The sequence below is a fragment of the Vombatus ursinus genome, unplaced genomic scaffold (genome assembly GCF_900497805.2).
Source record: "Vombatus ursinus unplaced genomic scaffold, bare-nosed wombat genome assembly UNPS02001287.1, whole genome shotgun sequence".
In the NCBI taxonomy this organism is placed as follows: Eukaryota; Metazoa; Chordata; class Mammalia; order Diprotodontia; family Vombatidae; genus Vombatus; species Vombatus ursinus.
This window is the reverse complement of record NW_020941065.1, coordinates 19695997-19715979: the sequence shown is the minus strand read 5'-3', so window position 1 is coordinate 19715979 and position 19983 is coordinate 19695997. Positions and strand designations below refer to the sequence as shown.

Sequence of the window (19983 nt, the reverse complement as noted above, 5' to 3'; positions counted from 1 at the left end):
CCAAAGGTCCAGGTGTCTTTGGGAGCTATGCATGGGGAAGTACAGGGAGTATACCAGACAGGGAGAGAGATGACAGAGGTATGGATCTTGGGAGTCTGGCAGGAGGAAGAGTCCTTGGGCCGGCCAAGGACAAAACTCCTTGGGCCGGGCAAGGCACCCCTCTCTCTCCGTCTTGATGAGAGAATGCTCTGCAACAGGGGAAAGTTTCCTCACAAGACGACAGGAGCTTACTAAGGAATTGGGAGGCTTCCAGAGACATGATCTGAGGGCTGGGGCCTGAGCAGCCCAGCACTCTCTCACCCAGCTTTGTGTGTGTAGCTGCACCAGGGAGAGAGATAAAGGTCTTGCTGGGGCCCATGCATGAGTAACTGCTAGGCACAGTGTCCTTGGGCTGGGGAGTGGTTGTCAGAGACAGTGTTTCTGAGACTTGGGGTCCAAGTACAAGCACAAGCTTGTACTTCCCAACAGTATTACTCTGATGGAGAGGGGTTGTTTCTTGGACCGACCTCTCTGAGGCCTAAGTTGGGAAGACTAATTAGAATCCTATGATTCTTTCCTGAAAGACCAGATTCAGAAGATTCCCTTTATCACCCCTAGTGCAAGTTCAATCTGATAAGAGTTACATGCAGTAAATGTTATTCCAGGTACAAGCAAAATACATTGCTTCCCCGCCTACATTTTCCATTCTAGTCAAACGGGCCGATGATTCCTCAGACATGATGTTCCATCTCCCACCTCCACATCTTTGTCCAAGTGGTTCCTCCTGCCTGGAATGCCCTCTACCTCCTGGAATCCCTAGTCTCCTTAGGAGCATATTTCAAGTGCCTCCTCCCCACCCCCAACCAGTTATTAGCAGTCTCTCTCTTGAAATTACTTTGTATTATTTTATGTCGAGTGTATTTACTCATATCCTTCCAGTCAGGCCCTAGGATCAAGGCAGGCTGAGCCAAGGACGATTCTGTTTCCATCCCACTCTGACCTTCTCAGCAGAGCCAGATGGAAACGAGTCAGCTGTGGCTACAGCATCTGGTTCCTGATATCATCCTCACCCGTTACATAATCTGAGCTCCCAATAATTCCCAGGAATCATCTCTGTCCAGTGGCTCTGTGATCCTGCAGGATTTCTGATTTCACTCAGACGCGTGACCAAGCTGTCCCGTGAATGGACGCACGGAGGGGCTGGCACGGTGACCTTCCACTCCACGGTCAGTTCATGGGAAGAGCTAGGAGTGTGAAAACACCCCCACCGGCACCCCGGGCCGCACTTCTTTCACAGCAAAAATGGGGCTTGGGCCCCATCTACTACACAATGTCTTTCCTCATCCCTCCAATTATCAGCTCACTCTGCCCTTTAAATTACTTTGGTTTATTTTGTGTACCTGTTGTTATACTGACTTACCTGGGGAAATGCGCTATTGCTTAGAACATAAACCTTGCAAGGGCAGGGACTGTCTCGTGGTCCTCACATGGCCTAGAGGCCAAAGGTTCCCCACCCCTGTCTCAGGACCTTCAAGATTCAGCCTAGAGGCCACATTTTGATTTTCCCAGTAAATACTGCTATCTTCTGTCCCAACTTACCTGCTGTTTTCTTATCTGTGTAACTGTGGTCTGCCACGGCTGTCCCTTCCTCCCCAAATACCTTGTATTTAAGTATGTGGCACATGTTTCTACTAGTTCTATATATAGACACACATATATCTACATCTATACCTATCTATACCCTTGTTATTGCTCTCATTAAGAATGCAAGTCTTTGAACTTGGATGCCCAGCACTTAGCACACAGTAGGTGCTTAACACCTGTTGATCAACAGAGATTTGGTTCAACCCAACAAACATTTCCTCTGCCCTGTCTCCCAGGGGGACTGTGAGGAAACAAAACCTGGGCTGTATTTGAATGACTGTATTTTGTAAAACCGGAAAGAACTAAACAAATACCGGGTCCTGTTGTAGTATGCAAGCCATAGGGCTGGGAGGGACCTTAGAAACCACCTGGTCTGATGCTGACATCGAGACCCACTGAGGGGAAGTGACTTGCCCAGGATCACTTAGGTAATAATAACATTTCACTTTGATACAAGCTACGATGTTTACAAAGCACTTTGTATACTTGACCTCATTTAGTCCCCCAAATGAGGGGACTTTTCTACGACACCTAGCTGTGTCAAGGAAGTAAGGAGCAGAGGGGGATTCAAACCCACCTCCCACATTTGCCTGATTTTAAAAACCCACCTTCCTGCTGGTGATTGGTATATCATTCTCTCTCTCTCTCTCTTCCCTTCTCTCTTACAGATCTATAGATCTTATGATTCACCCCAACACAAAATTTGAAAGCTGGGAGGCAACCCGTCAGCCATTGCCTCCAGCCCTCACCTGAGAGGAATCCCCGCTACCACATACTCAGCCTGTGGTTGTCTCTCTCTCTTTGAAGAACCCCTAAGGGAACACAGCAACTGCCTTTCAAGGCACTTCATTCCACTTCAGGGCAGATCTGTTAGGAAGTTTTTCAACCAACCAAAAAGTCTACTATTTGCCAGGTGCTTAGGATACAGACAGAAACAACAGTCCCTGTCCTGGAAGCTGGCATTGGGCCTGGAGTCAGGAAGACCTGAGTTCAAATCCTGCCTCAGACTCTTACTAGTGGCATGACCTTGGGTGAGTCACTTAACCTCTGTCTCAGTTTTCTCATTGCCTAAATAGAGGCAATGACAGCATCTACCTCCCAGGGCTGTTGTGAGGATCAAAAGAGATATTTGCAAAAGTGCTTAGCACACTGCCTGGCACACAGTAGGCATTCTATAAATGCTCATTCCCTCCCCTCAAGGAGCTTACATTCTATAGGGAGAGACACACACATAGGTGAAGTGAATAAAATAAACACAAGGTAATTTTGGGGAGTGGGTTGACAGTGTATTCACCTAGCAGTGGGGCCATCAGTAAAAGAGACGAAGGAAAGAGAAGTGCATCCCAAACATGATGGGGCACCCTATGCAAAGGCATGGAGATAAAGATGGCACGTCGTGTGTGAGGAATAGCTGGCAGGCCTATGCTGGGCAACAGGCCTGCCCAAGTCTGCACTTTATTCCGGAGGCCAGAGGGAGCCGTGCCATGATCAGCCCTGTGCCTCAGCCGTGGGGGAAGCAACGAGGAGGCCACGGGAATACTCCAGGTGAGGGGTGATGGACTGGGGTCATGACGGCTGCGTGAACGGATCGGAGGGACGGATACAAGAGACAGTTGTGGACTTGGCCGGTAGGTAAGGACAACCAAGAAGAGTGTGGGGGAAGACCCCGGAGGGCAGCTAGCCACCAGGGCAGGCTGCTTCAGTTCTGTGTCCTCTACAGCAGCCACAGGGCCTCTCTCCCACACCGAGCACCCCATAAGTACCTGGTTTTGAACCGAAGGTGGCAGAGTGAAAACCCAGATGACACTCTCCGCTGCTATTCAATGTCTAGGAAATACAGGGGCTCCTTCTCCTTCCTCCCCTCCCCCTACCTGGTTCATGCCCAGAAGAGCTAAGTGTCTGTCACTGGGGATGAACGTCTGACCTTGCTGATCTTAAAGCGGGGGTGAGAGCATCACCTTGGGGTCTCTTCCCACAGTTGCTGAGGGGGGTCTGCCTGCTTCAGGTCTCTCTCCATTAAAGTGATTTTCCTAAACTCAATGTCTGATAATGCCACCCCCTCCATGAACTCTAGTGACTCCTGATTGCCTCTAAGATGCTGTTTGGCATCCAAAGCCCCTCAAAACCCAGCCTCCCTCCTACCTTTCTAGTTTCTTTACATCTTACTTCCCTACACACACTGTGGCATGGCCTCCTGGCTGTCCCACAAACAAGACCCTCCATCTCAGCTCCAGGCATTCTCTCTGGCATTCCCCACGCCTGGAACCCTTAACCTCAACTCTGCTTACTGACTCCTTGGCTTTCTTTAAGGCTCAACTAAAATCCCATCTTTTACAGGAAGTCTTCCCCAAGTCCCTTTTTAAAAAAAGTATTATTTTCCCCCAATTACATGTAAAAACAATCTTTAACATTTGTTTTTAAGTTTTGAGTTCCAAATTCTATTCCTCCCTCCCTCACCTCCCCCTTCCCTGAGATGGTAAGCAATCTGATACACGTGCAATCACATAAAACATTTCCATGTAAGTCATTTTTGTGCAAGATGACAGAAAGAGAAACAAAGAAAGAATAAAGAAAGAGAAAAAAATAGCATGCTTCCATTTGTGTTCAGACATCAGTTCTTTCTCTGGAGGTAGATAACATTTTTTATCACGTCTTTTGGGACTGTCTTGGAACTCAAGCCCTCTTATTTCCAGCGCCTTCCCTCCATTAAGTATTTTCTCTTTACCCTGTACATAGCTTGCTTTCTATATATTTGTTTGCATGTTGTCTCTCCCATTAGATTGTAAAATTCCTGAAGGCCTCTTTTTGTATCCCCAGTGCTTAGCCCAGTACCTGGCGCACAGTAGGCCCTTAATGTTTATTGACTGAAGTGCCCCAGATTCCACGGGCTGCAGCAGAACCAAGACTCAGTTCTCTTGACTTCAAAGCTAGGGCTCCCCCCATTATAGCACTGCTCCTTCTGGTAGATAACCTGACACAGGCCATTGCCCTCTCTGAGTCGGTTTCCTTCTCCGTAAACTGAAAGGATGGACTTCAGCTCCATCAAGGGACATTCTATGATCTAGTTGTATTCCAAAATTTACATTAACTTTTGCCATCGGAGGAAAACAGAAACAGGTGCCTCAGCGAGCTGCTCTGTATCAGTAAGAACCGCTAACGTCCACACTTTTTGCTGGCTTTTTTTCCATTCCCTATAACATACTTACTCCTGAAGACCAAGAGAAGAGGGCCTTGGACATGGTAGGTGCTTAATAAATGCTCACTGATCAGGATCACAGTAATGTCGATGAAGCTGACAGCCAAGTAGCTGTAGTGACCAGAAGGTGGGGCCCCACACATATGACATGAACTGTTGCACTGACCCTAAGACTTGGTGACTGCAGGATGGTTTTAACTGTTTTCTTTGTTCTAAGAGAGGGCTCGCAGGGCGTACTTGGGGGGAATTGTATATCTAAATCCCAAGATGGCTGTTACGTAAAAAGGAACCCGCCCCAACAATTCAGCTTATTTGATAAGTAAATGTTTGCTGAATTGCACAGAATTAGAAGTTGGTTAAGGAAAGAAAGGATGATAGCGCTCTGCTTCGTCTCATACTCAGTGGTTAATGATGACGTCTGCAAGTGCATTAAAGCCGTCCATCCCACGTGGCACCACACGCTCCTCCTGGCCGTATGGCCCAAAGAAGTCCCCCTGCCTTGGAAGAACCCACTTCTCTCCTCACATGAAACGCTTGGGTGGATTCACCAACCGATGTCATAAGCTCCTAGCTAAAGAAAACGTACCATGGTGTGGAGCACACTCTTGTGAGCTGTGTGAGTGAACGTGCCCTCCCTCCCCTGCAGGCCTATAAAAGGGGGGCGGCTGGACTAAATGATGTCTGACAATCCAAGCGCCTATACTCAAAGGTGTAGGAGCCCAGGAATTTGACCCTTGGCCCTGAGTCAAAGTACGCTTCAAACATAACATGCCAAGGGTAGGGCTGATATTGGAAAACTCCAGGCCCTAAAGTCAGCTGTGCTGATCTAACTGCAGGCTGATGTCTGCAGGCAGCTTTCATGTGCTCTACCGATATCACCGAGGAGGGACAAAGGTGCCTTCCGCAGGACCCCACCCACCCCAGCCCTCTCCTCCAGCAAATCCACACCTAGCCACCTTCAATGTAAAACCATTTTTATTTTTCTTCTAAATCAAATCACTTTCACAACAGTGAAAATTAGTAACTGGCAAATGTATCTCAAGGTACATAGTGTCATTGATGGTCTAACTGTGGCCAGAGCACAGTCCTAACTAATACAATGGAATAAAAAGGAGAGAAAGGGCGAACAGCTCCCAAAGGAAGAAAAAATGCATTAACTTGGAAAAGAAGCAGAAGGTCACTGAATGGCCAGGTGGAGGGGACGGCGCCCCGGGGCTGGGCCAGCAGTCCCAAATCTGGGGGTGCTGCTGCCGCCTCTGTGCCCCACTCCTGGCAAAGGCAGGTGAAGCTTACCACAGCTCAAAGACAATGAGAGCCGGGCTCCATTCGGATAACCTTTTTCCATCACTGCCGTAGATTCCAAGGGATCCGTCCCTCTTTCGTAAACAAACTGCCCTCCTCCCGCCTCTCTCTCACAGGAAGGACGGGGCCCTGGACCACCACCTGGCCAGTAACCACTCCTGAAACTCCCCAACCTTGGGCTTTAAGCTCCAAAAGCTCCCCAGGCCAGGGGATTCTGGAGGGCTAATTGAAGAAGGCTCATCCGAGGTTGGGGGGCCCCAGGGGGACAAGCTTCTTGATCACACACACAGGCACCAACCAAGCACCAGTCTCCACGATCCTCTCTAATGTAGACTTGGCCAAGGCAACACCTACAGAATACTTGGTTCTGAACATTTCAACACTGGGTTCAGGCTTTGGTAAGTCCGAAGATGGAGAGGGGGAGGAGAAAGGTTGCAGGGGACATATTCATTCCCTTTTCCTGGTATCTTTGGACCTAATGCTTGGGTCTGCCCCATCCCAAAAGCAGGGAGGGGCTGAATTCCTTCTAGGACCTTCTATCTCAAGAATGAGGAGGGCCAGAGGGAAGAGACTCCCCAGAGAAATCTCAGGGCTGGGTTTCCTCCATAGCAACGTCGGGGATCCTTTTGCACCCAAAGACATTTGGCAGGTGGAGACACAGACACAGATGGACAGATAATTTGACAAGATGGTACATCATAAGCCGTTCGGCGCCCTACCTTCTTATTGATCAGATTCAAAGAAAAAGCATTTTTAAAAATGATTATACCGAGGCACCTTTCTTCCCAAGATTCTGAATGAAGAGGTATGAGGAGGGAAGGAACCCATTAATGAGTCAAAGGCACCTCTCTCCCTTCCGGAGGCAGCAGGGGTCACCCAAGCCCAGCAGCCATCAGGAAGCCTCACTTTCAAGAGCATTTACCCAAGAGGTTCCAGGGGACAGACACAGAGCTCATCGCTTGGTAAGCCACAGCGACCTCCTGCAGCGTCCCTGCTGGGCTGTCTGCAGGATGAGTCCAGCCAGGGCTGGCGCTGAGTCGCTACCCTGTAGGGCCAGAGGGCCCCAGGCGGGCTGCTTTGGGAACGCCTGTTTTATTCTTCTGGGAGAGATGCAAATAACTGAAGCTTAAACTAAGCCTTGGAAAGAATATTAGTGGCTCAAATTTCCCCTGATGTTTAGTTTTGTCTTTGGGGCCTGAGGAAGCCCTTGCCATTACCCCTCTTGGTAGAGAGAGGCCAGCCTGGCTACAATTCCCGGGAAGGGGATGGGAAGCCCACAAGCAGAGCCAGCCAGCTCTACCAAGGAAGGTGGCGGCCAAGGCCTCTCCGAGGCCTGAGCCCAGTAGGAAGCCGCTCAAATGCGCCAAGCTACCAGAGACAGTGTGTGCTGATTCAGACAGCGCTGCTGCCGGCCCCGGGGCTCATCTGAGGAAGCATAAGGAACAGCAGGGAGGAAGACCGGGCTGGGAGGCTGGGCGCAGAAGGCAAGCCCCGGGCCCTGGCCTCGGGCTCTTGTGTGCATAGGTGGTCCACACCCGCAGTCAGGAACAGACTGCTGTTGGACATAGTGTTCTGCAGAGTCTAAGGAGATGAGGTCCAGAGTTCCAAAGAACACCGTTTGGTCCTTCCTTTTACTTTTGCGATGTGTGCAGATGACAGCACAGGGGCTCCTCTCTCCCAGGGCCTCCCCACCTCAGGTCAGTCCCCTCTGAGCTGGCAGGCTCGGGGCTCTAAGTGGTTATGCTGCTCAGGCAGGGCCCGAGGCGAGAGTGCGACCACACCGACATGGGACTCGTCAGCCAAAATCTAGTTCATTTCATGCCAAAGCTCTGCTCCCGGAAGCCAGGGTCCTCCCTGTGTCTCTGACCCCGTTGATTCCTGGGCCCCGGGGTGAGCTCAGGAGCCAGGCAGTGAGGGGTGCAAAGGGGGGGTGGGGGAGGGGTGCTAACCAGGTCAGAGGCCCTGCTGCCGCCCACTACCCAGGCCACAGACAAATGGTTACGCGATCAAAAGCCAAAACATGATCACCAGGGCCACAAACAGGAAAAGCCGCGACAGGAACTGCTCATCCACATACTGGGGAGTCCCGGGAACAGCTGTGAAAACAGGAAGGAGAACGGTCAGGCGCGGCTTCGGGGCCTGGCATTACTCCAGCTGAGTCTCCCGAGTCACCCCGCCAAAGGCCTGTTTGCTATCCAGCAGCATCCTAGATGTCCCCAGCCTCTAAGGGGGCCTAATAAGCCCCCTGCCAATAGAACTGACAAGGCGCAAGCTGACCTTGGATGATGGGGACCTCTGGTGATGGGGAGCTCACTACCGGCCAAAGTAGCCTAGTAAATTCTGTGAGGGTTCTAACTATTAAGAAGTTTTTTTCTGAAATTAAGACCAAATTTGTTTCTTTATAAATACAACGAAACACTAAGAACCATGTAAGAATCAGGAGAATCTGCTTGGATTTTGTGTAAGATAATTTTCCACATCTGCATAAACAAAAGAGTTGACAAAGGCTCCAGGAGACTGGCCTGGGAATGCTCATGAGGCCTGGGAGGAGCAGCATGTGGAAGCCAGGCCTCTCGGGCAGGAAGCCCCAGACTCAGCTCCTGGCTCTGGCACACCTGGGCCTCAGGCAACTTTCTGAGCCCTGAAGACCAGCTGCAGCCAGCCACTGGGGAGGAAGCCTCCACACTGGGAGATTTCCACCCTGGAAAAATCACTGGTCTGGACCAGGGAATCATCACCATAACCCTCCTTTCCTAACCCGGCAGCACAGGCGACCCTGGGCTCTCCCAGGTGACCCTGGGCTCTCCCAGGTTAGGCCCAGGGGGCCTAGGCTAAAGCAGAAAGGCCTCAAGTCCAGCCTGGCTGCGTGTACCACGTCAGCAGGTGATGAAGGCCACCTACTAAGGGAAAGGGGGCTGTACCATGCACTGGTGGAAGGATGGGATAGCTGGGATAGAATCCCGGCTCTCTGGAATCTAAGCACTCCCCATTGTGTGACCCTCAGCCCACCTCAGGGAGCACTTCAAGGCCACACCGCGGCCAGCTCATGGGAGGCACCACACAGAGCAAGCAGAGGCTGGCCTTACACCAGTGACTTCCCATGGCGTGTCTGCTCTGCTCAGGCCAATCATCAGGCCTCAGGGTCCCCCCCGCCCGAGGCTCACGGCAGGCAGCCAAGGTGCAAGCTGAGCTTTCCAAAGGTAGAGGAGAAAGTGTGCTGGATTTGGAGTCAGGGACCTGGGGGTCACATCTGGCCCATGTGGCCAGGAACCCGCCCTCTAGCTTCCCTGGGTCTTGGCTCTGGTCTGACACATGAGAGGGCTGGTGTGACAGAGCTGATGGCCTAGGAAGCAGGAGACTTGTTTGTGGGACAAACCCAAGGGGGAAATTTGTTTGGCTCAATCCTGCACGTGTTATGAGGGTTTGCATTTTCTTTCCTTTTTCAATTAAAAAAAGGGAGGGGGAGGATGTCTAGTGTGAGAGAAAATTAGTTTTTATTCCTTTACCAAAAGGGAGGGTTGTGCCAGCCAAGTTCTCAGGTCCCTTCCAGGCCTAGGCCTATGATCCTGTCAATCAAACATTGCACATTTACTGAGCAGTAAGTCAGAGGACACAGAGGACAGCCCACCCAGGAAATGACAGATCATCATCCAGACACGGGCCTACCTGGAGGAGGCCGCCCATCATTTATGTTAAACGCCGTGGCAAAGATCCCAAAAGGAAAGGCTCCAATCCCAAAAGACATCTGGAAGCCGCCATCTCCAAAGCCAAAGCCTTGAAATCCCTGGTAGCAGAAAAGGAAATAAATGAAGGAGACGCAGCGGCCCAGCTCCCACCATCCAGCCTGCTCTGCTCCTCACGGGCAGCCGTCATCTCCCCTCCCACTTCTGAGGTTCCCGGGCCCGTGAGCTGCCACCCAATGCCAGTCTTCTGCTGAGCCTTATTAGTCTTACTTTACAGAGAAGGAAACAGGATCCTCCCAGAGGATACCCACTAACTGGGTGACCTGCAAGAGCGGCTGCCCACCCACATCTACAGGCATCCACAATACGGAGAAATGGTAATTTGGCAGGAGGTAGGGATCAGAAAAGGCCTTGAGCAGCCTAAGAGGCCTGGGGGGCGTTCTGGGCAGGGCAGACTACCCCAGCACAGGTCACCTTTCCTGCATCCCCTGGCTAACAGGGCTCCCCTCCCCCCCACCATTTTGTATTTACTTTGTGTCTACACTCAATGATGCTTACTCGTCTCTGACCCTGTCCTTGCTCCTGACAGACTGCAGGATGCCTGAGGGCGGGCACAGGGCCTGGCGCACAGTGGGCCTTTCAGAAATGCTTGCTGCCAAGCTGGTCTCTTTTCCTGCCCTCTCCTTATCACCTGCCTCCTTCCCTACACATTAGAGGGGACGGGGGACACAGCCAGATATGTGGCTGATGTCCCACAAACACCAGCGTTCCTCACACGGAGCCCAAGGAGCTGGGTGGTGTAGACCTTTCTGCACCCCCGCTGCCTCCCCCTCTAGACTGAGCTAGCCTTTCTCAGACTCCTTGCCCAGCAGTGGTGGGGTGTTGTGGTTCCCCCAGGACTGCTGGTCCAAGGGAGGGAGGCACACGGCGGGCAGAAGCCTCGGAGGAGCCTTGGTCTTTTGGGGCCCTTTCCAGTTCTGCCCATCAGAGCCCAGCGGCCCATTGCCACAATGGCGGCTGTGGTGGAACTGAGAAAAGTCCCACGCAGGACCCCATTGGTCAGTGGAAATGGGCATAGAAAGTGACCAAAGGGAACCTTTGTGGGAGAGGAAGAAACAACAAATGGCACCCCCGATTCTCCTTTGTGCCCCCTCCCCAGATAGTTGTGGCCTTGCCTGGGTCTCCACTGTTCTCTAGACAAGATGGTGCCATTGCCTCAGAAGAGGCCGGCCATGCGTGTGCCATCGGGCTCATGCCCAGGTTGGAGAAGCAGCCCCTCACCCAGGGGGGCTTGTACTTGGCCAAGTCCTGGCCTGGCCCCAAACTCCCGTGGGGAGCTGCAGCGCCTATTAAGGCCCATCAGCTGATTTAACAAGAGAGCAACCCTCTGGGGAGGGATCAGCAGCAACTCCCCACCCCCCTACGCTGAGATGTCTCCCTGTTAGAGCCCACAGGGAACAGGAGGCAGCGTGACACGAGTAAGTGCAACGATTTCATCAGGACCTGCTTCCTTGGGTGAGCTTAGCCACCTACACGCCCTCCATGCGCGGTCAGGCCGGACCCAAGGACTTTAGGCATTGGAGCCAAGCTTGGGGGCCTGAAGCCCCGAGGGTCAGGCAAGGATGGTGGGGGGCTGTCCCCAAGGATGGGGGCTGCACATGCTGCTCCCCACACAGGCAGAGCTGAGTGACAGATGAGGGTCTGCTGGGGCAGTGAGGCGGCTGCCCCGGGTAGCCCACTCAACCTCTCTACGCCTCTTCCTCCTCTGTGAAAACTGGATGGCAACCCCAGACTAAACGTGTCTGAGGGTGAGGCGAGGCAATGGATGCGATGGACAAGATCATCTCAGGGTCCTTACCCCTCTGTTTTCGGGCTCTGGTCTCTGTCCTTGAGGCCGGGGAGGTGTCTTCTCTCTGAAGAAAAAAAGGGTGTGAAGTTCAGACAGATTCAAAGGTTAGGCCCTGAACACCAGTGTGAACACTTCAAGACATCCTTGTTTAAGGGTAGTTCCGCTTCCCCAAACACGCCGTAAAAACCAAGAGAAGCCCAATGCCTCAGCCGCACCAGGCCCCGGACCAGACAAAGACGGAGAGCCAACGTGGTCTGGAGGACTGACGCGGCCTAGAGCCGGAGTGTGCCGCGGCAGGAGGCCGGGCGTCCTCACCTGGGATCCTGCTGCCCCGTGCTGCCCCTTCCGTACAGAGGGATCACTTTGTCTCGGCTGATCCCGGCTTTGCACACCGGACACACTTGTCTGTTTGGCCTGGTCTCCAACCACTAAGAAAGGAAAAGAGAAAACAGACAGTGAATGGACGGGAAGACGCTGACCTGAGGGCCCCGCGTGCAGCTCCTCCAGCCCCTCAGCCCCTCACTTCTGCCCACTGCCAGAGGTCGGCCCGGCCGCAGCCAGCCGTTCTTGGCTACAGCTGCTGTGCTGCTGAGTCAGCTCACACGAGGAGACTGACTCCCCCAGTCTCCCCCAACGCCCTGGTCTACCTCCTTTCATCCTTTCCTTCTATAAATCAATGCTGGTTATTAATAAAAACATCAGTTAGGAGGACTCACTCACTATAACGTGCTAAAGCCTACAAAAGCCTTTCTTTCCAGCGCCCCCGGCGGGTGGGCAGTAGCTCAACCTGGATCCTCAGCACCTGCGGAGCCTTGGAAAGGTCACTTGTAACACTGCACTTCAATGCCCCCTCTGTAAGACAGAGGAGCTGGCCTGAGGCCCTCTGAGCTCGGAAGCCCCCATCCTGAGTGTAGAGGTAAGGAGATACAAATTCAGAGAGAATTAACTTGCCCACAGACACATAAGGCACCTATGAGGGTTAAAAGAACTCGGGATGCTTAGTGCGGCAGGGGGCAGGGGCAGCGTTTGGCTGTCACCCAGGACCTGTCACTCCAAAAAGAAGCTTTCTGCTTGGCTCCAGAGGGTGGGGCCGGGCACAATGGGCAGAAGGGGCAAACTGAGGCTGGAGGTCAGGAAAAGCTCCCTAACAAGGAAAGGCTGGAGGACAAAATGTCTCGGGGGTCCCTTCTAAACCTGCAGTTCCAGGACACGTGCCTCTTTTCCTTTCCACACGCCCAACAGCCCAAGAAACACCAACTGGCCCCCCTCTGTAGGGGACCTTCCTTTAGCACAGCAGCTCAGAGCCCTGGCCTCCCCTCAGCAGCCTGGCAGATGTCAGGTGCTGAGTGCGCCCCCCTCCAGGGCCTGGTGGACCATCCTGAGGAGGTGGGCGAGGCCGGGTCAGCAGCCGGATGTCCCCCAAGCGCTCGAGGAATGTGGGTTATGGTGGAAGAGCCTGCAGACCACACTGAACATAAGCTACGCGTCTCCTGTGCTGACTTTCGAGGCCCCACACCCCATGCCTCGTAGGCTGCTCCAGCCTAATGAATTTTGGATGTGACATTCTCGGCCACATCGGATGGCGTGACGGTGAAGTGACAGGAGGGTGCGGACGAGAGCTCCTGCTCTCTGTGCATCTGAACACTTGCTTCTGACAGCAGCTCATCAGGAGCAAAGCTCCGCAGCATGCCTACCACCACACTCTTTGTTGGGCCAAATGAGATCCAATAAACCCTTTATTCTGACCAAGCTATGTTTCTCCTTCAGAACCTCTTCAAAAAATCCAGAGGCAAAAACAACATAAGCAGAACTTGCCTAGCACCCCCTCATCCTCACCAACACTCCTGTGAGGCAGCCAGCCCAAGTATCACTGGGCCCATTTGAAAGAGCAGAAGACTGAGGCACTGAGATAAGGAGGTCTGGCCAACAGCGCACAACTTGGGCCCCAAATCCAGGTCCTGCTGCCTTTCATGTAAAATTCCCCTGCCTCCTTAAAAAGGTCCCCTTCTCGGTTCACCGAGCATCTTCTGATTGACTGGAGGCGCCCAAAGGGGAGATTACCATTTCTAACAGCAGCCTCAGGGACAATGGGAGCTATTGTGCAAGAAAAGCTGATGAAAGATAAGGTAAAAAGAAATGCTTCTTACCTGATGTAAACATGGCCAACTGCAGGCGTCCCCGGGGCAAGCGGTCCAAGGAAGAGAGGGGACAAACAGGAAAAGAGCATGTTAGCAGCAGCGCTGGGCTGGTGGGCAAGCCCCCGTGTGACAGCAGAGGCAAAGCCTCGCTGAGTGCAGGGACTCAGGCTGGCCTCAGTCATGGAGGCTCCAGAGGGCCTCCGGGTCCTGCCTGGCCCCACCCCTCCATGCCTGCTCCTCCCCTCTCCTCAAGGCTTTCAGAACCACAGAATGTACCACTGCCAAGTCAGCCGGACCGCTCTGGCCTGAATTACTGGGCCAGGAAGCAAAGTCAGGAGAGGAACCCACTTAGCCCGACTCACACTGACCAAGCCGCTTCCTCCCCACCCACCCACAAGCGTCACGTGGGCCCAGGACCTGCCAAGGCAAGCCATGCTGCTCTGGGACGGCTCCAATGGTGAGGAAGCTTTTCCTTACAGACTAAGTTGGCTTTTCTGCAGCCTCTGGTTTTGCCTCGGGTCAAACAAAACACGTCTGTCCGATCCCTCTGACATGACGGCCCCCCGAGGTCCTGGAAGGCGGTTCTTGGGATCATGGGCAGGGCACCTCACTCCCAATACGTTTCCCCTGGTTCATTTGCTCTATTCTCCTACGGTGACCAACCCCCTTGGGACACTTTCTAACCTGTCAATGGCCTCCTCCAGGCGTGGTGCTCCGAATGGACTACCCAAGAGGGAGGCAGGCCGAGCATTTCCTGGGTTCTGGACACAGCATCTCTCCTAATTTAGTCCCACGTTTGTGTGCGGGAATGCCACGTCCTCTTCTTGCCTCCTAATGGACCTGCAGTCCACTTAATCCCTGTGGCCCCCTGGAGAGTCGGGAGGGCCTTCCACCTTGGACGTGGGATTCTGTCCTTGGCACACCCATAACAGGCCCCTCCATCTGTGCCCTGTACACTTCCCCTGCTGTCCTGGCCCACGAAGGCCATTTGGGACCCTAACGCTGTCAGCTAGCCAGTCTTCCTCAGCACTGAGCTGGGGATGCCTCTTTTTATCTAAGCCATGGATAAAATCGTCACACAGCACAAGGCTGAGCACAAACATGTGGGGCCCAGGAGCAGGAGTAGTAGTAGTAGTAGTAGTAGTGGTAGTAGTAGTAATAGTAGTAGGAGGAGTAGTAGTAGTAGTAGTAGTAGTAGGAGGAGGAGTAGTAGTAGTAGTAGGAGGAGGAGTAGTAGTAGTAGTAGTAGTAGGAGTAGTAGTAGTAGTAGGAGTAGGAGTAGTACTAGGAGGAGGAGGAGGAAGAGGAGTAGGAGGAGTAGTAGGAGGAGTAGTAGTAGTAGTAGTAGTAACCACTCCCACCCCTACCCCCACTACTACTTCCTAACATTTATATAATGCCTACTGTGTGTCGAGCAATGTGCTGAGTGCTTTACAATTATTATCTCATTTGATCCTCAAAACAACCCTGGGAGGAAGGTGCTATTATTATCCCCATTTTACAGATAAGGAAACTGAGGAAACGGAGGTTGAGGGACTTGCCCAGGGTCACACAGCTGGGAAATGTCTGAGGTCAGATTTGGACTCAGGTGTTCCTGACCTCAGGCCCGGCACTCTACCCCCTAAGCCACTAGCTGCCTCCCTCTCTAGCTGACAGGAGGCCACACATGCTTCCTTGGGGTTCGGTCCTTCCATTGCCCCCTTCCCTCACTCCTCCTGAAATCTCTCATCCCTCTTCTTGAATTTCTACCCACCCATCCCTCTCTCCGTGACAGCTTTTCCCCTTCTCATTAAACCATAAGCTGCCTGAAGGCAAGGCCTGGGCCTGCGCCTCTTCTCTTTCCCCAGCAGGGAGCACTAATTCACCTCAGAATGATTCTGTGGCCTCCACGTCACCCACAGTACCTCACACAGTGTGTTAGGGTTAGCTGGGACCCAACAGATATACAAAGAGATGAATTCATCAGCTCCACCAGGACACAACCCAACCTTTCCATCCCAGAGCAAGGTTAACAGGTTGGTGAAGCCAAGAAAATGTAAGCCCTGGTGGCCAGGCCTGGCATATGGTAACTGCTTAAAAAATGTTCACTGATAGACTGGTGGACGCTGAGCCTGTCTGTCCTGGGCCCACCCCAAGCCTAGCACAACCTGAAGAAGCCCAAGCTTGACTGCAACACGAGTGAGAGGGCCCAACCCCCGGGAGGAGATTAGGACATGCGGTGGAACTGAAGTTCCTAGTGTCAGAGAACGTGACAGTTCCAGGGAGAAGATGGCCACCATCACAGAGGAAGGCCAGGCGTGGAGCAGGCTGGGAGGGGCGTGGCACAAAGCAAGGCCTCCTGGGTGGGCTCTTGCCTGGCCTCGGCTTGTCTGAAGCCCTGGCTCACTGTCCCACCAGGAACCACTAGGTCAAGAGTTGGACGTTTGGGGACGTGGGCTGGTCACGTGGTTTATGCCAGCAGGTTAAGGTGAACCAGGCTCTTGACAAAGATGACCGTGTGTGAGAGTGACTGTCGACTATAACTAATCCAACGCACTTTTCCCAGAAAAAGAAAGTGAGACCCAGAAGCGACTTGTCTAAAGTGACATGTCAAGGGACAGAAACCAGGTCTCCTGCGCCCAACCTGGGGCTTCTTCCAGTCTGGTTTTCAGGAACAGAAGGACCACGAAAAAGGATCATGACAAAGCCAAGGAAGAAGTGGACAAGTCAGCTCATCCCTCTCACCTCAGTTTCTTCATCTGTAAAATGGAGCTAACGCTACCGACAGGACTTCCCTGCCACTACTGAGGCACAGGAGGGCAGGCCGAGGGGCCAAGGGAGAAGCGGTAGCTCTCGGCTTCACCAGGAGCCGAGAGGAGGCCTCTGTTTCCTACCTGCTGGGCCAGGGCTGTCATGCAGCCCCACACCTGGGCCTCGAGGGCCAACTCAGCAAATTCTCCCAACGACCACTGGAAGAGGCCCCAAACCACGGTGGGTCAGACCCACCTGGAGACCACCATAGGCCCATTCCCTGAAGTTGGGGAGGACAAAGGAAGTCTAAGGATGGATGGAGAGGGCCAAGACTTGCCTTGTACCAGCCGGCTGGCTGAGTCTGTGGCCCGGACCATAGAACGAGCCTCTATTCTCACTAAAGGGCCCTTCTGGTATCACAGGGCCTCACAAAATTCTCAGAACAAAATGTAATTATTTTCATTTATGCTTTGACACCCTGGAATGGTCCCTGCTCCAAAACATCACTTTTCAAAAGCTACTGTCTTGCTTAAAAGGCTTCAATGGTTCCCAGTGTCCTACACTGGAAAACCAAAACACCAAGGCCGCCTGCTGGGGTCTCCAGGCCTTCATCCTACCAACCCGCCCTTATCTTCCACCAGCCCTCATTAGATGCCAGTGGAGGTCCAGCCACAATGAGCCCTTCCCTGGTACTTAGTGCTGTGCCAGGAACCTGAGAGGAACTCCATAAATGCTTACTGCCCCACTGACAGGCCCACAAATGGGCCGTGAGGCCTGCCATCTCCACTCATGTGCTTTCCCTTGACTGTAAAGCATTTACCAAGGGCCACCCATGGGCCAGAGAACGGGAAGAGGGCAAAGACAGAAGAAGTCAGGCAGCGTCTTGCCCTCAGGGAGCCTATGCTGTTAGGGGCTGGCCACAACACCAATGGTCAAGTGCCCCCTGGTGTTACAGGGTGGGCTAATGGGCAGCAGTGGCCAGGGAAGGCTACAGTCAGCAGACAGGAAAGGGGCCTTCCTGCCACAGAGAACAGCAAAACCCTGGAAGCTGGACTTGTACATGAGAAGGGGACATTTGGTCTGAAGGGAGGGAGTGGTGCAAGAGAAATGGGAGAGGCAGGAGTGGGCCTTGAATGCTGGACTGAGTCATTCTGAATTTTTTTTAACAGGTGATATAGAATCACTGGAAGGTTCTGAGCAGAGACCTAAACGGATCCAGGTGCAAAGAGTAACCTGCATTAAGACAGACTGGGAGAAGAAGGGCGTCCGGAAGCCTGGACGGAAGGTGGCTACAACAGTGTAAATGGGCAATGGTGAGCATGGCATTGGGCATAACGAGGAGCGGAGCAAGGGACTCCAAAGAGCCCTTTCCTTCCCTACCTGGAAGGCTCTCCCTCACCTTCCTCTAACCCTACCCCAGCAGGAGAGGTGGTAATCTGGCAGAGCAGAGAGAGCACTGGCCCTTCCCATCTTGGGCCCAGGATTCAGGTTCCTGATAGCTGCTGGCTATGGGACCCGGTGGGGGCTCTCAGAGCCTAGGCCTCTCTTTAAGGCTGCCCACAAGCCACGGCAGAGGGAAATCTTCACAAACCAAACCAAGCCCAGCCCCAACATCTCCTCTTCCTCCTGGAAGGCTTCGATGATCACACAGCCCCTCTCTGCTCTCCCTATCCTTGGACCCACAACAGCATTTACAGTCATAGACTCCTAGCCTGGTAAAGCAGGAAAGGAACCTTAGTAGCATCGAGCCCACGCCCTTCACTTTAGGGACAAAGACCCAGAGGCCACAAGGATCATGTGATACCCACGTGACAACTACCAGCACACCACAGGCCAGCTCTGCTTTTCCCACTACCTGAGCAATCCTTTGTCACGGAATTAAGACCACACCGTCGTATGCAGATCACTTATTCTGACTTCCACAAGGGCCCGAGAACTCTTAGAAGAGTCCACTCTGAGGGTCTCCTCCAGCCCCTGGCAAGGCTAAGCGGGCACTCGGAGGGAAGGGTACCCCCAGGAAACCATGAACTGTCACCTCCCCAAAGCTGGAAACCCCTCTTCTGATACACTGAGGCTCCTCTGCTGCTGTCCTGGACCTTCTGCAGGGGCTCAGCTACAAGGCACAGGCCCGATCTGAAGAGAAGCTCTACCCTTGGCTGGCCGGATGTCCTGATTGCTACTGCAGAAATGAGGCCGGGCCTCAAGAGGGGCAAATGTGCTGCTGGAACCAGGTCTTTTTGGAATTCCCAGTAAGGAACCTCCTTGAACAGGGTCTAAAACAAACCTGTCTGATACTCACTCCACTGAAAGAGAACCAGTGTAGCAAGGCTCCAGGGATTTACAAACATCCTAAGGTTTACAAAAGGCTTTGGTTGTGTTGGGTCACCGTGGCTGTCCACAATCATCCCCAAACCAAAAGCTCAAGAGCTCTGAATTAGCCTGGGGCGGGCCCAAGCTTCCTGGTCTCCTCCCCCTGGGGCTCAGTGGGAAAGCGGCAATACTGACCAGAAGAGGTGGCCACAGAGGCTGATGACTGCGTCTTTGGCCGTGTCCAAGCAGATGTTGCACTCGAAGGTGCTGTCCTGACTGCCGTTCTCGCCGGGGCCGTTGCTGCTGCTGCCACTTGTGCCCCCCGCGCTGGAGTTCTCAGGGGACGTCGAGGTCGTGGGCCCTTTGCTGGCCATTTTCAGCCGTCCACAGAGAGCCAAGGCCAAGGCAACCTTCCAGCTGAGCTCCTAAAAGGCAAACAGATTTGGATTGACCTCCAGTCCTGCCCCACCCAAACATCCTAATACCAGAGAGACAAAAGCCAGAAGGCCCAGGGCAGCTGAAAACTTCAGGAAAGGGCCTGGTATGGCTGCATCAACCCAAGAGAAAGAGCTGACACTGCTGTCGTGTGCCCTTTGTCTCATCTGAGCCTCCCAGCAACCCTGTGAGCGAGGGGCTCTGATGAGATGGAGAAACCGAAACGCAGCAGCGACTCGCCTCCCTGATCATTCAGCTAGCAGTGTCTGAAGCAAGGTCCAGACCCCGTAACTCCTGCCCCACATGGGCAGCCATGCCCTACGATGAGAGCTGTCTAAGAGCTCCAGTCTACGCAGGGCAGGATTTCGTGACTGCTGCCCCATGACAGAAGAAATCAACAGCGCCACCCCATCTCTAACCAACTTGGCAATCAAATCTGGCCCCCTCCCTCCCACCCCGCCCAAATGGCTATTTCAGGCAAGGCCAAAAGAGCTGACTGCTTTACATTTCACAAAGCACTTCCTTCTACTTTCCAAAATGCCCTGTGCAGGGTCACCATCAGGCCAGAGACAACATCGCCTCCTGATTCCAAACCCAGTATGCCACTCTGCCCAGTGTCACCCCCCTTCAAAGAAAAGGCCAACGGAGAGCAGAGCAGCAGATACACACACACACACACACACACACACACACACACACACACACACACACACACAC

The 19983-nt window shown here is 53.1% G+C and overlaps 1 protein-coding gene across 6 annotated transcripts in view; it reads right to left on the bottom strand.

Moving 5' to 3' along the window:
• Positions 1–5776: 5776 nt before the first annotated feature.
• RNF185 (ring finger protein 185) overlaps positions 5777–19983 on the bottom strand; it is a 31584-nt gene continuing 17377 nt past the window's right edge. For 5 of the 6 annotated variants that reach the window (XM_027863793.1, XM_027863800.1, XM_027863804.1 and 2 more), the window contains exons 2-7: positions 19027–19256; positions 13801–13819; positions 11969–12081; positions 11663–11717; positions 9788–9905; positions 5777–8217 (exon numbers count right to left, since the gene is read on the bottom strand). In XM_027863793.1, coding sequence (XP_027719594.1) covers positions 8120–8217; positions 9788–9905; positions 11663–11717; positions 11969–12081; positions 13801–13819; positions 19027–19205 — 582 coding nt within the window. In that variant the 5' untranslated portion in view covers positions 19206–19256 and the 3' untranslated portion in view covers positions 5777–8119. Of the gene's footprint in view, positions 8218–9787; positions 9906–11662; positions 11718–11968; positions 12082–13800; positions 13820–19026; positions 19257–19506; positions 19642–19983 lie in introns of those variants that run through there. The other variant, XM_027863785.1, reaches the window with a different exon arrangement.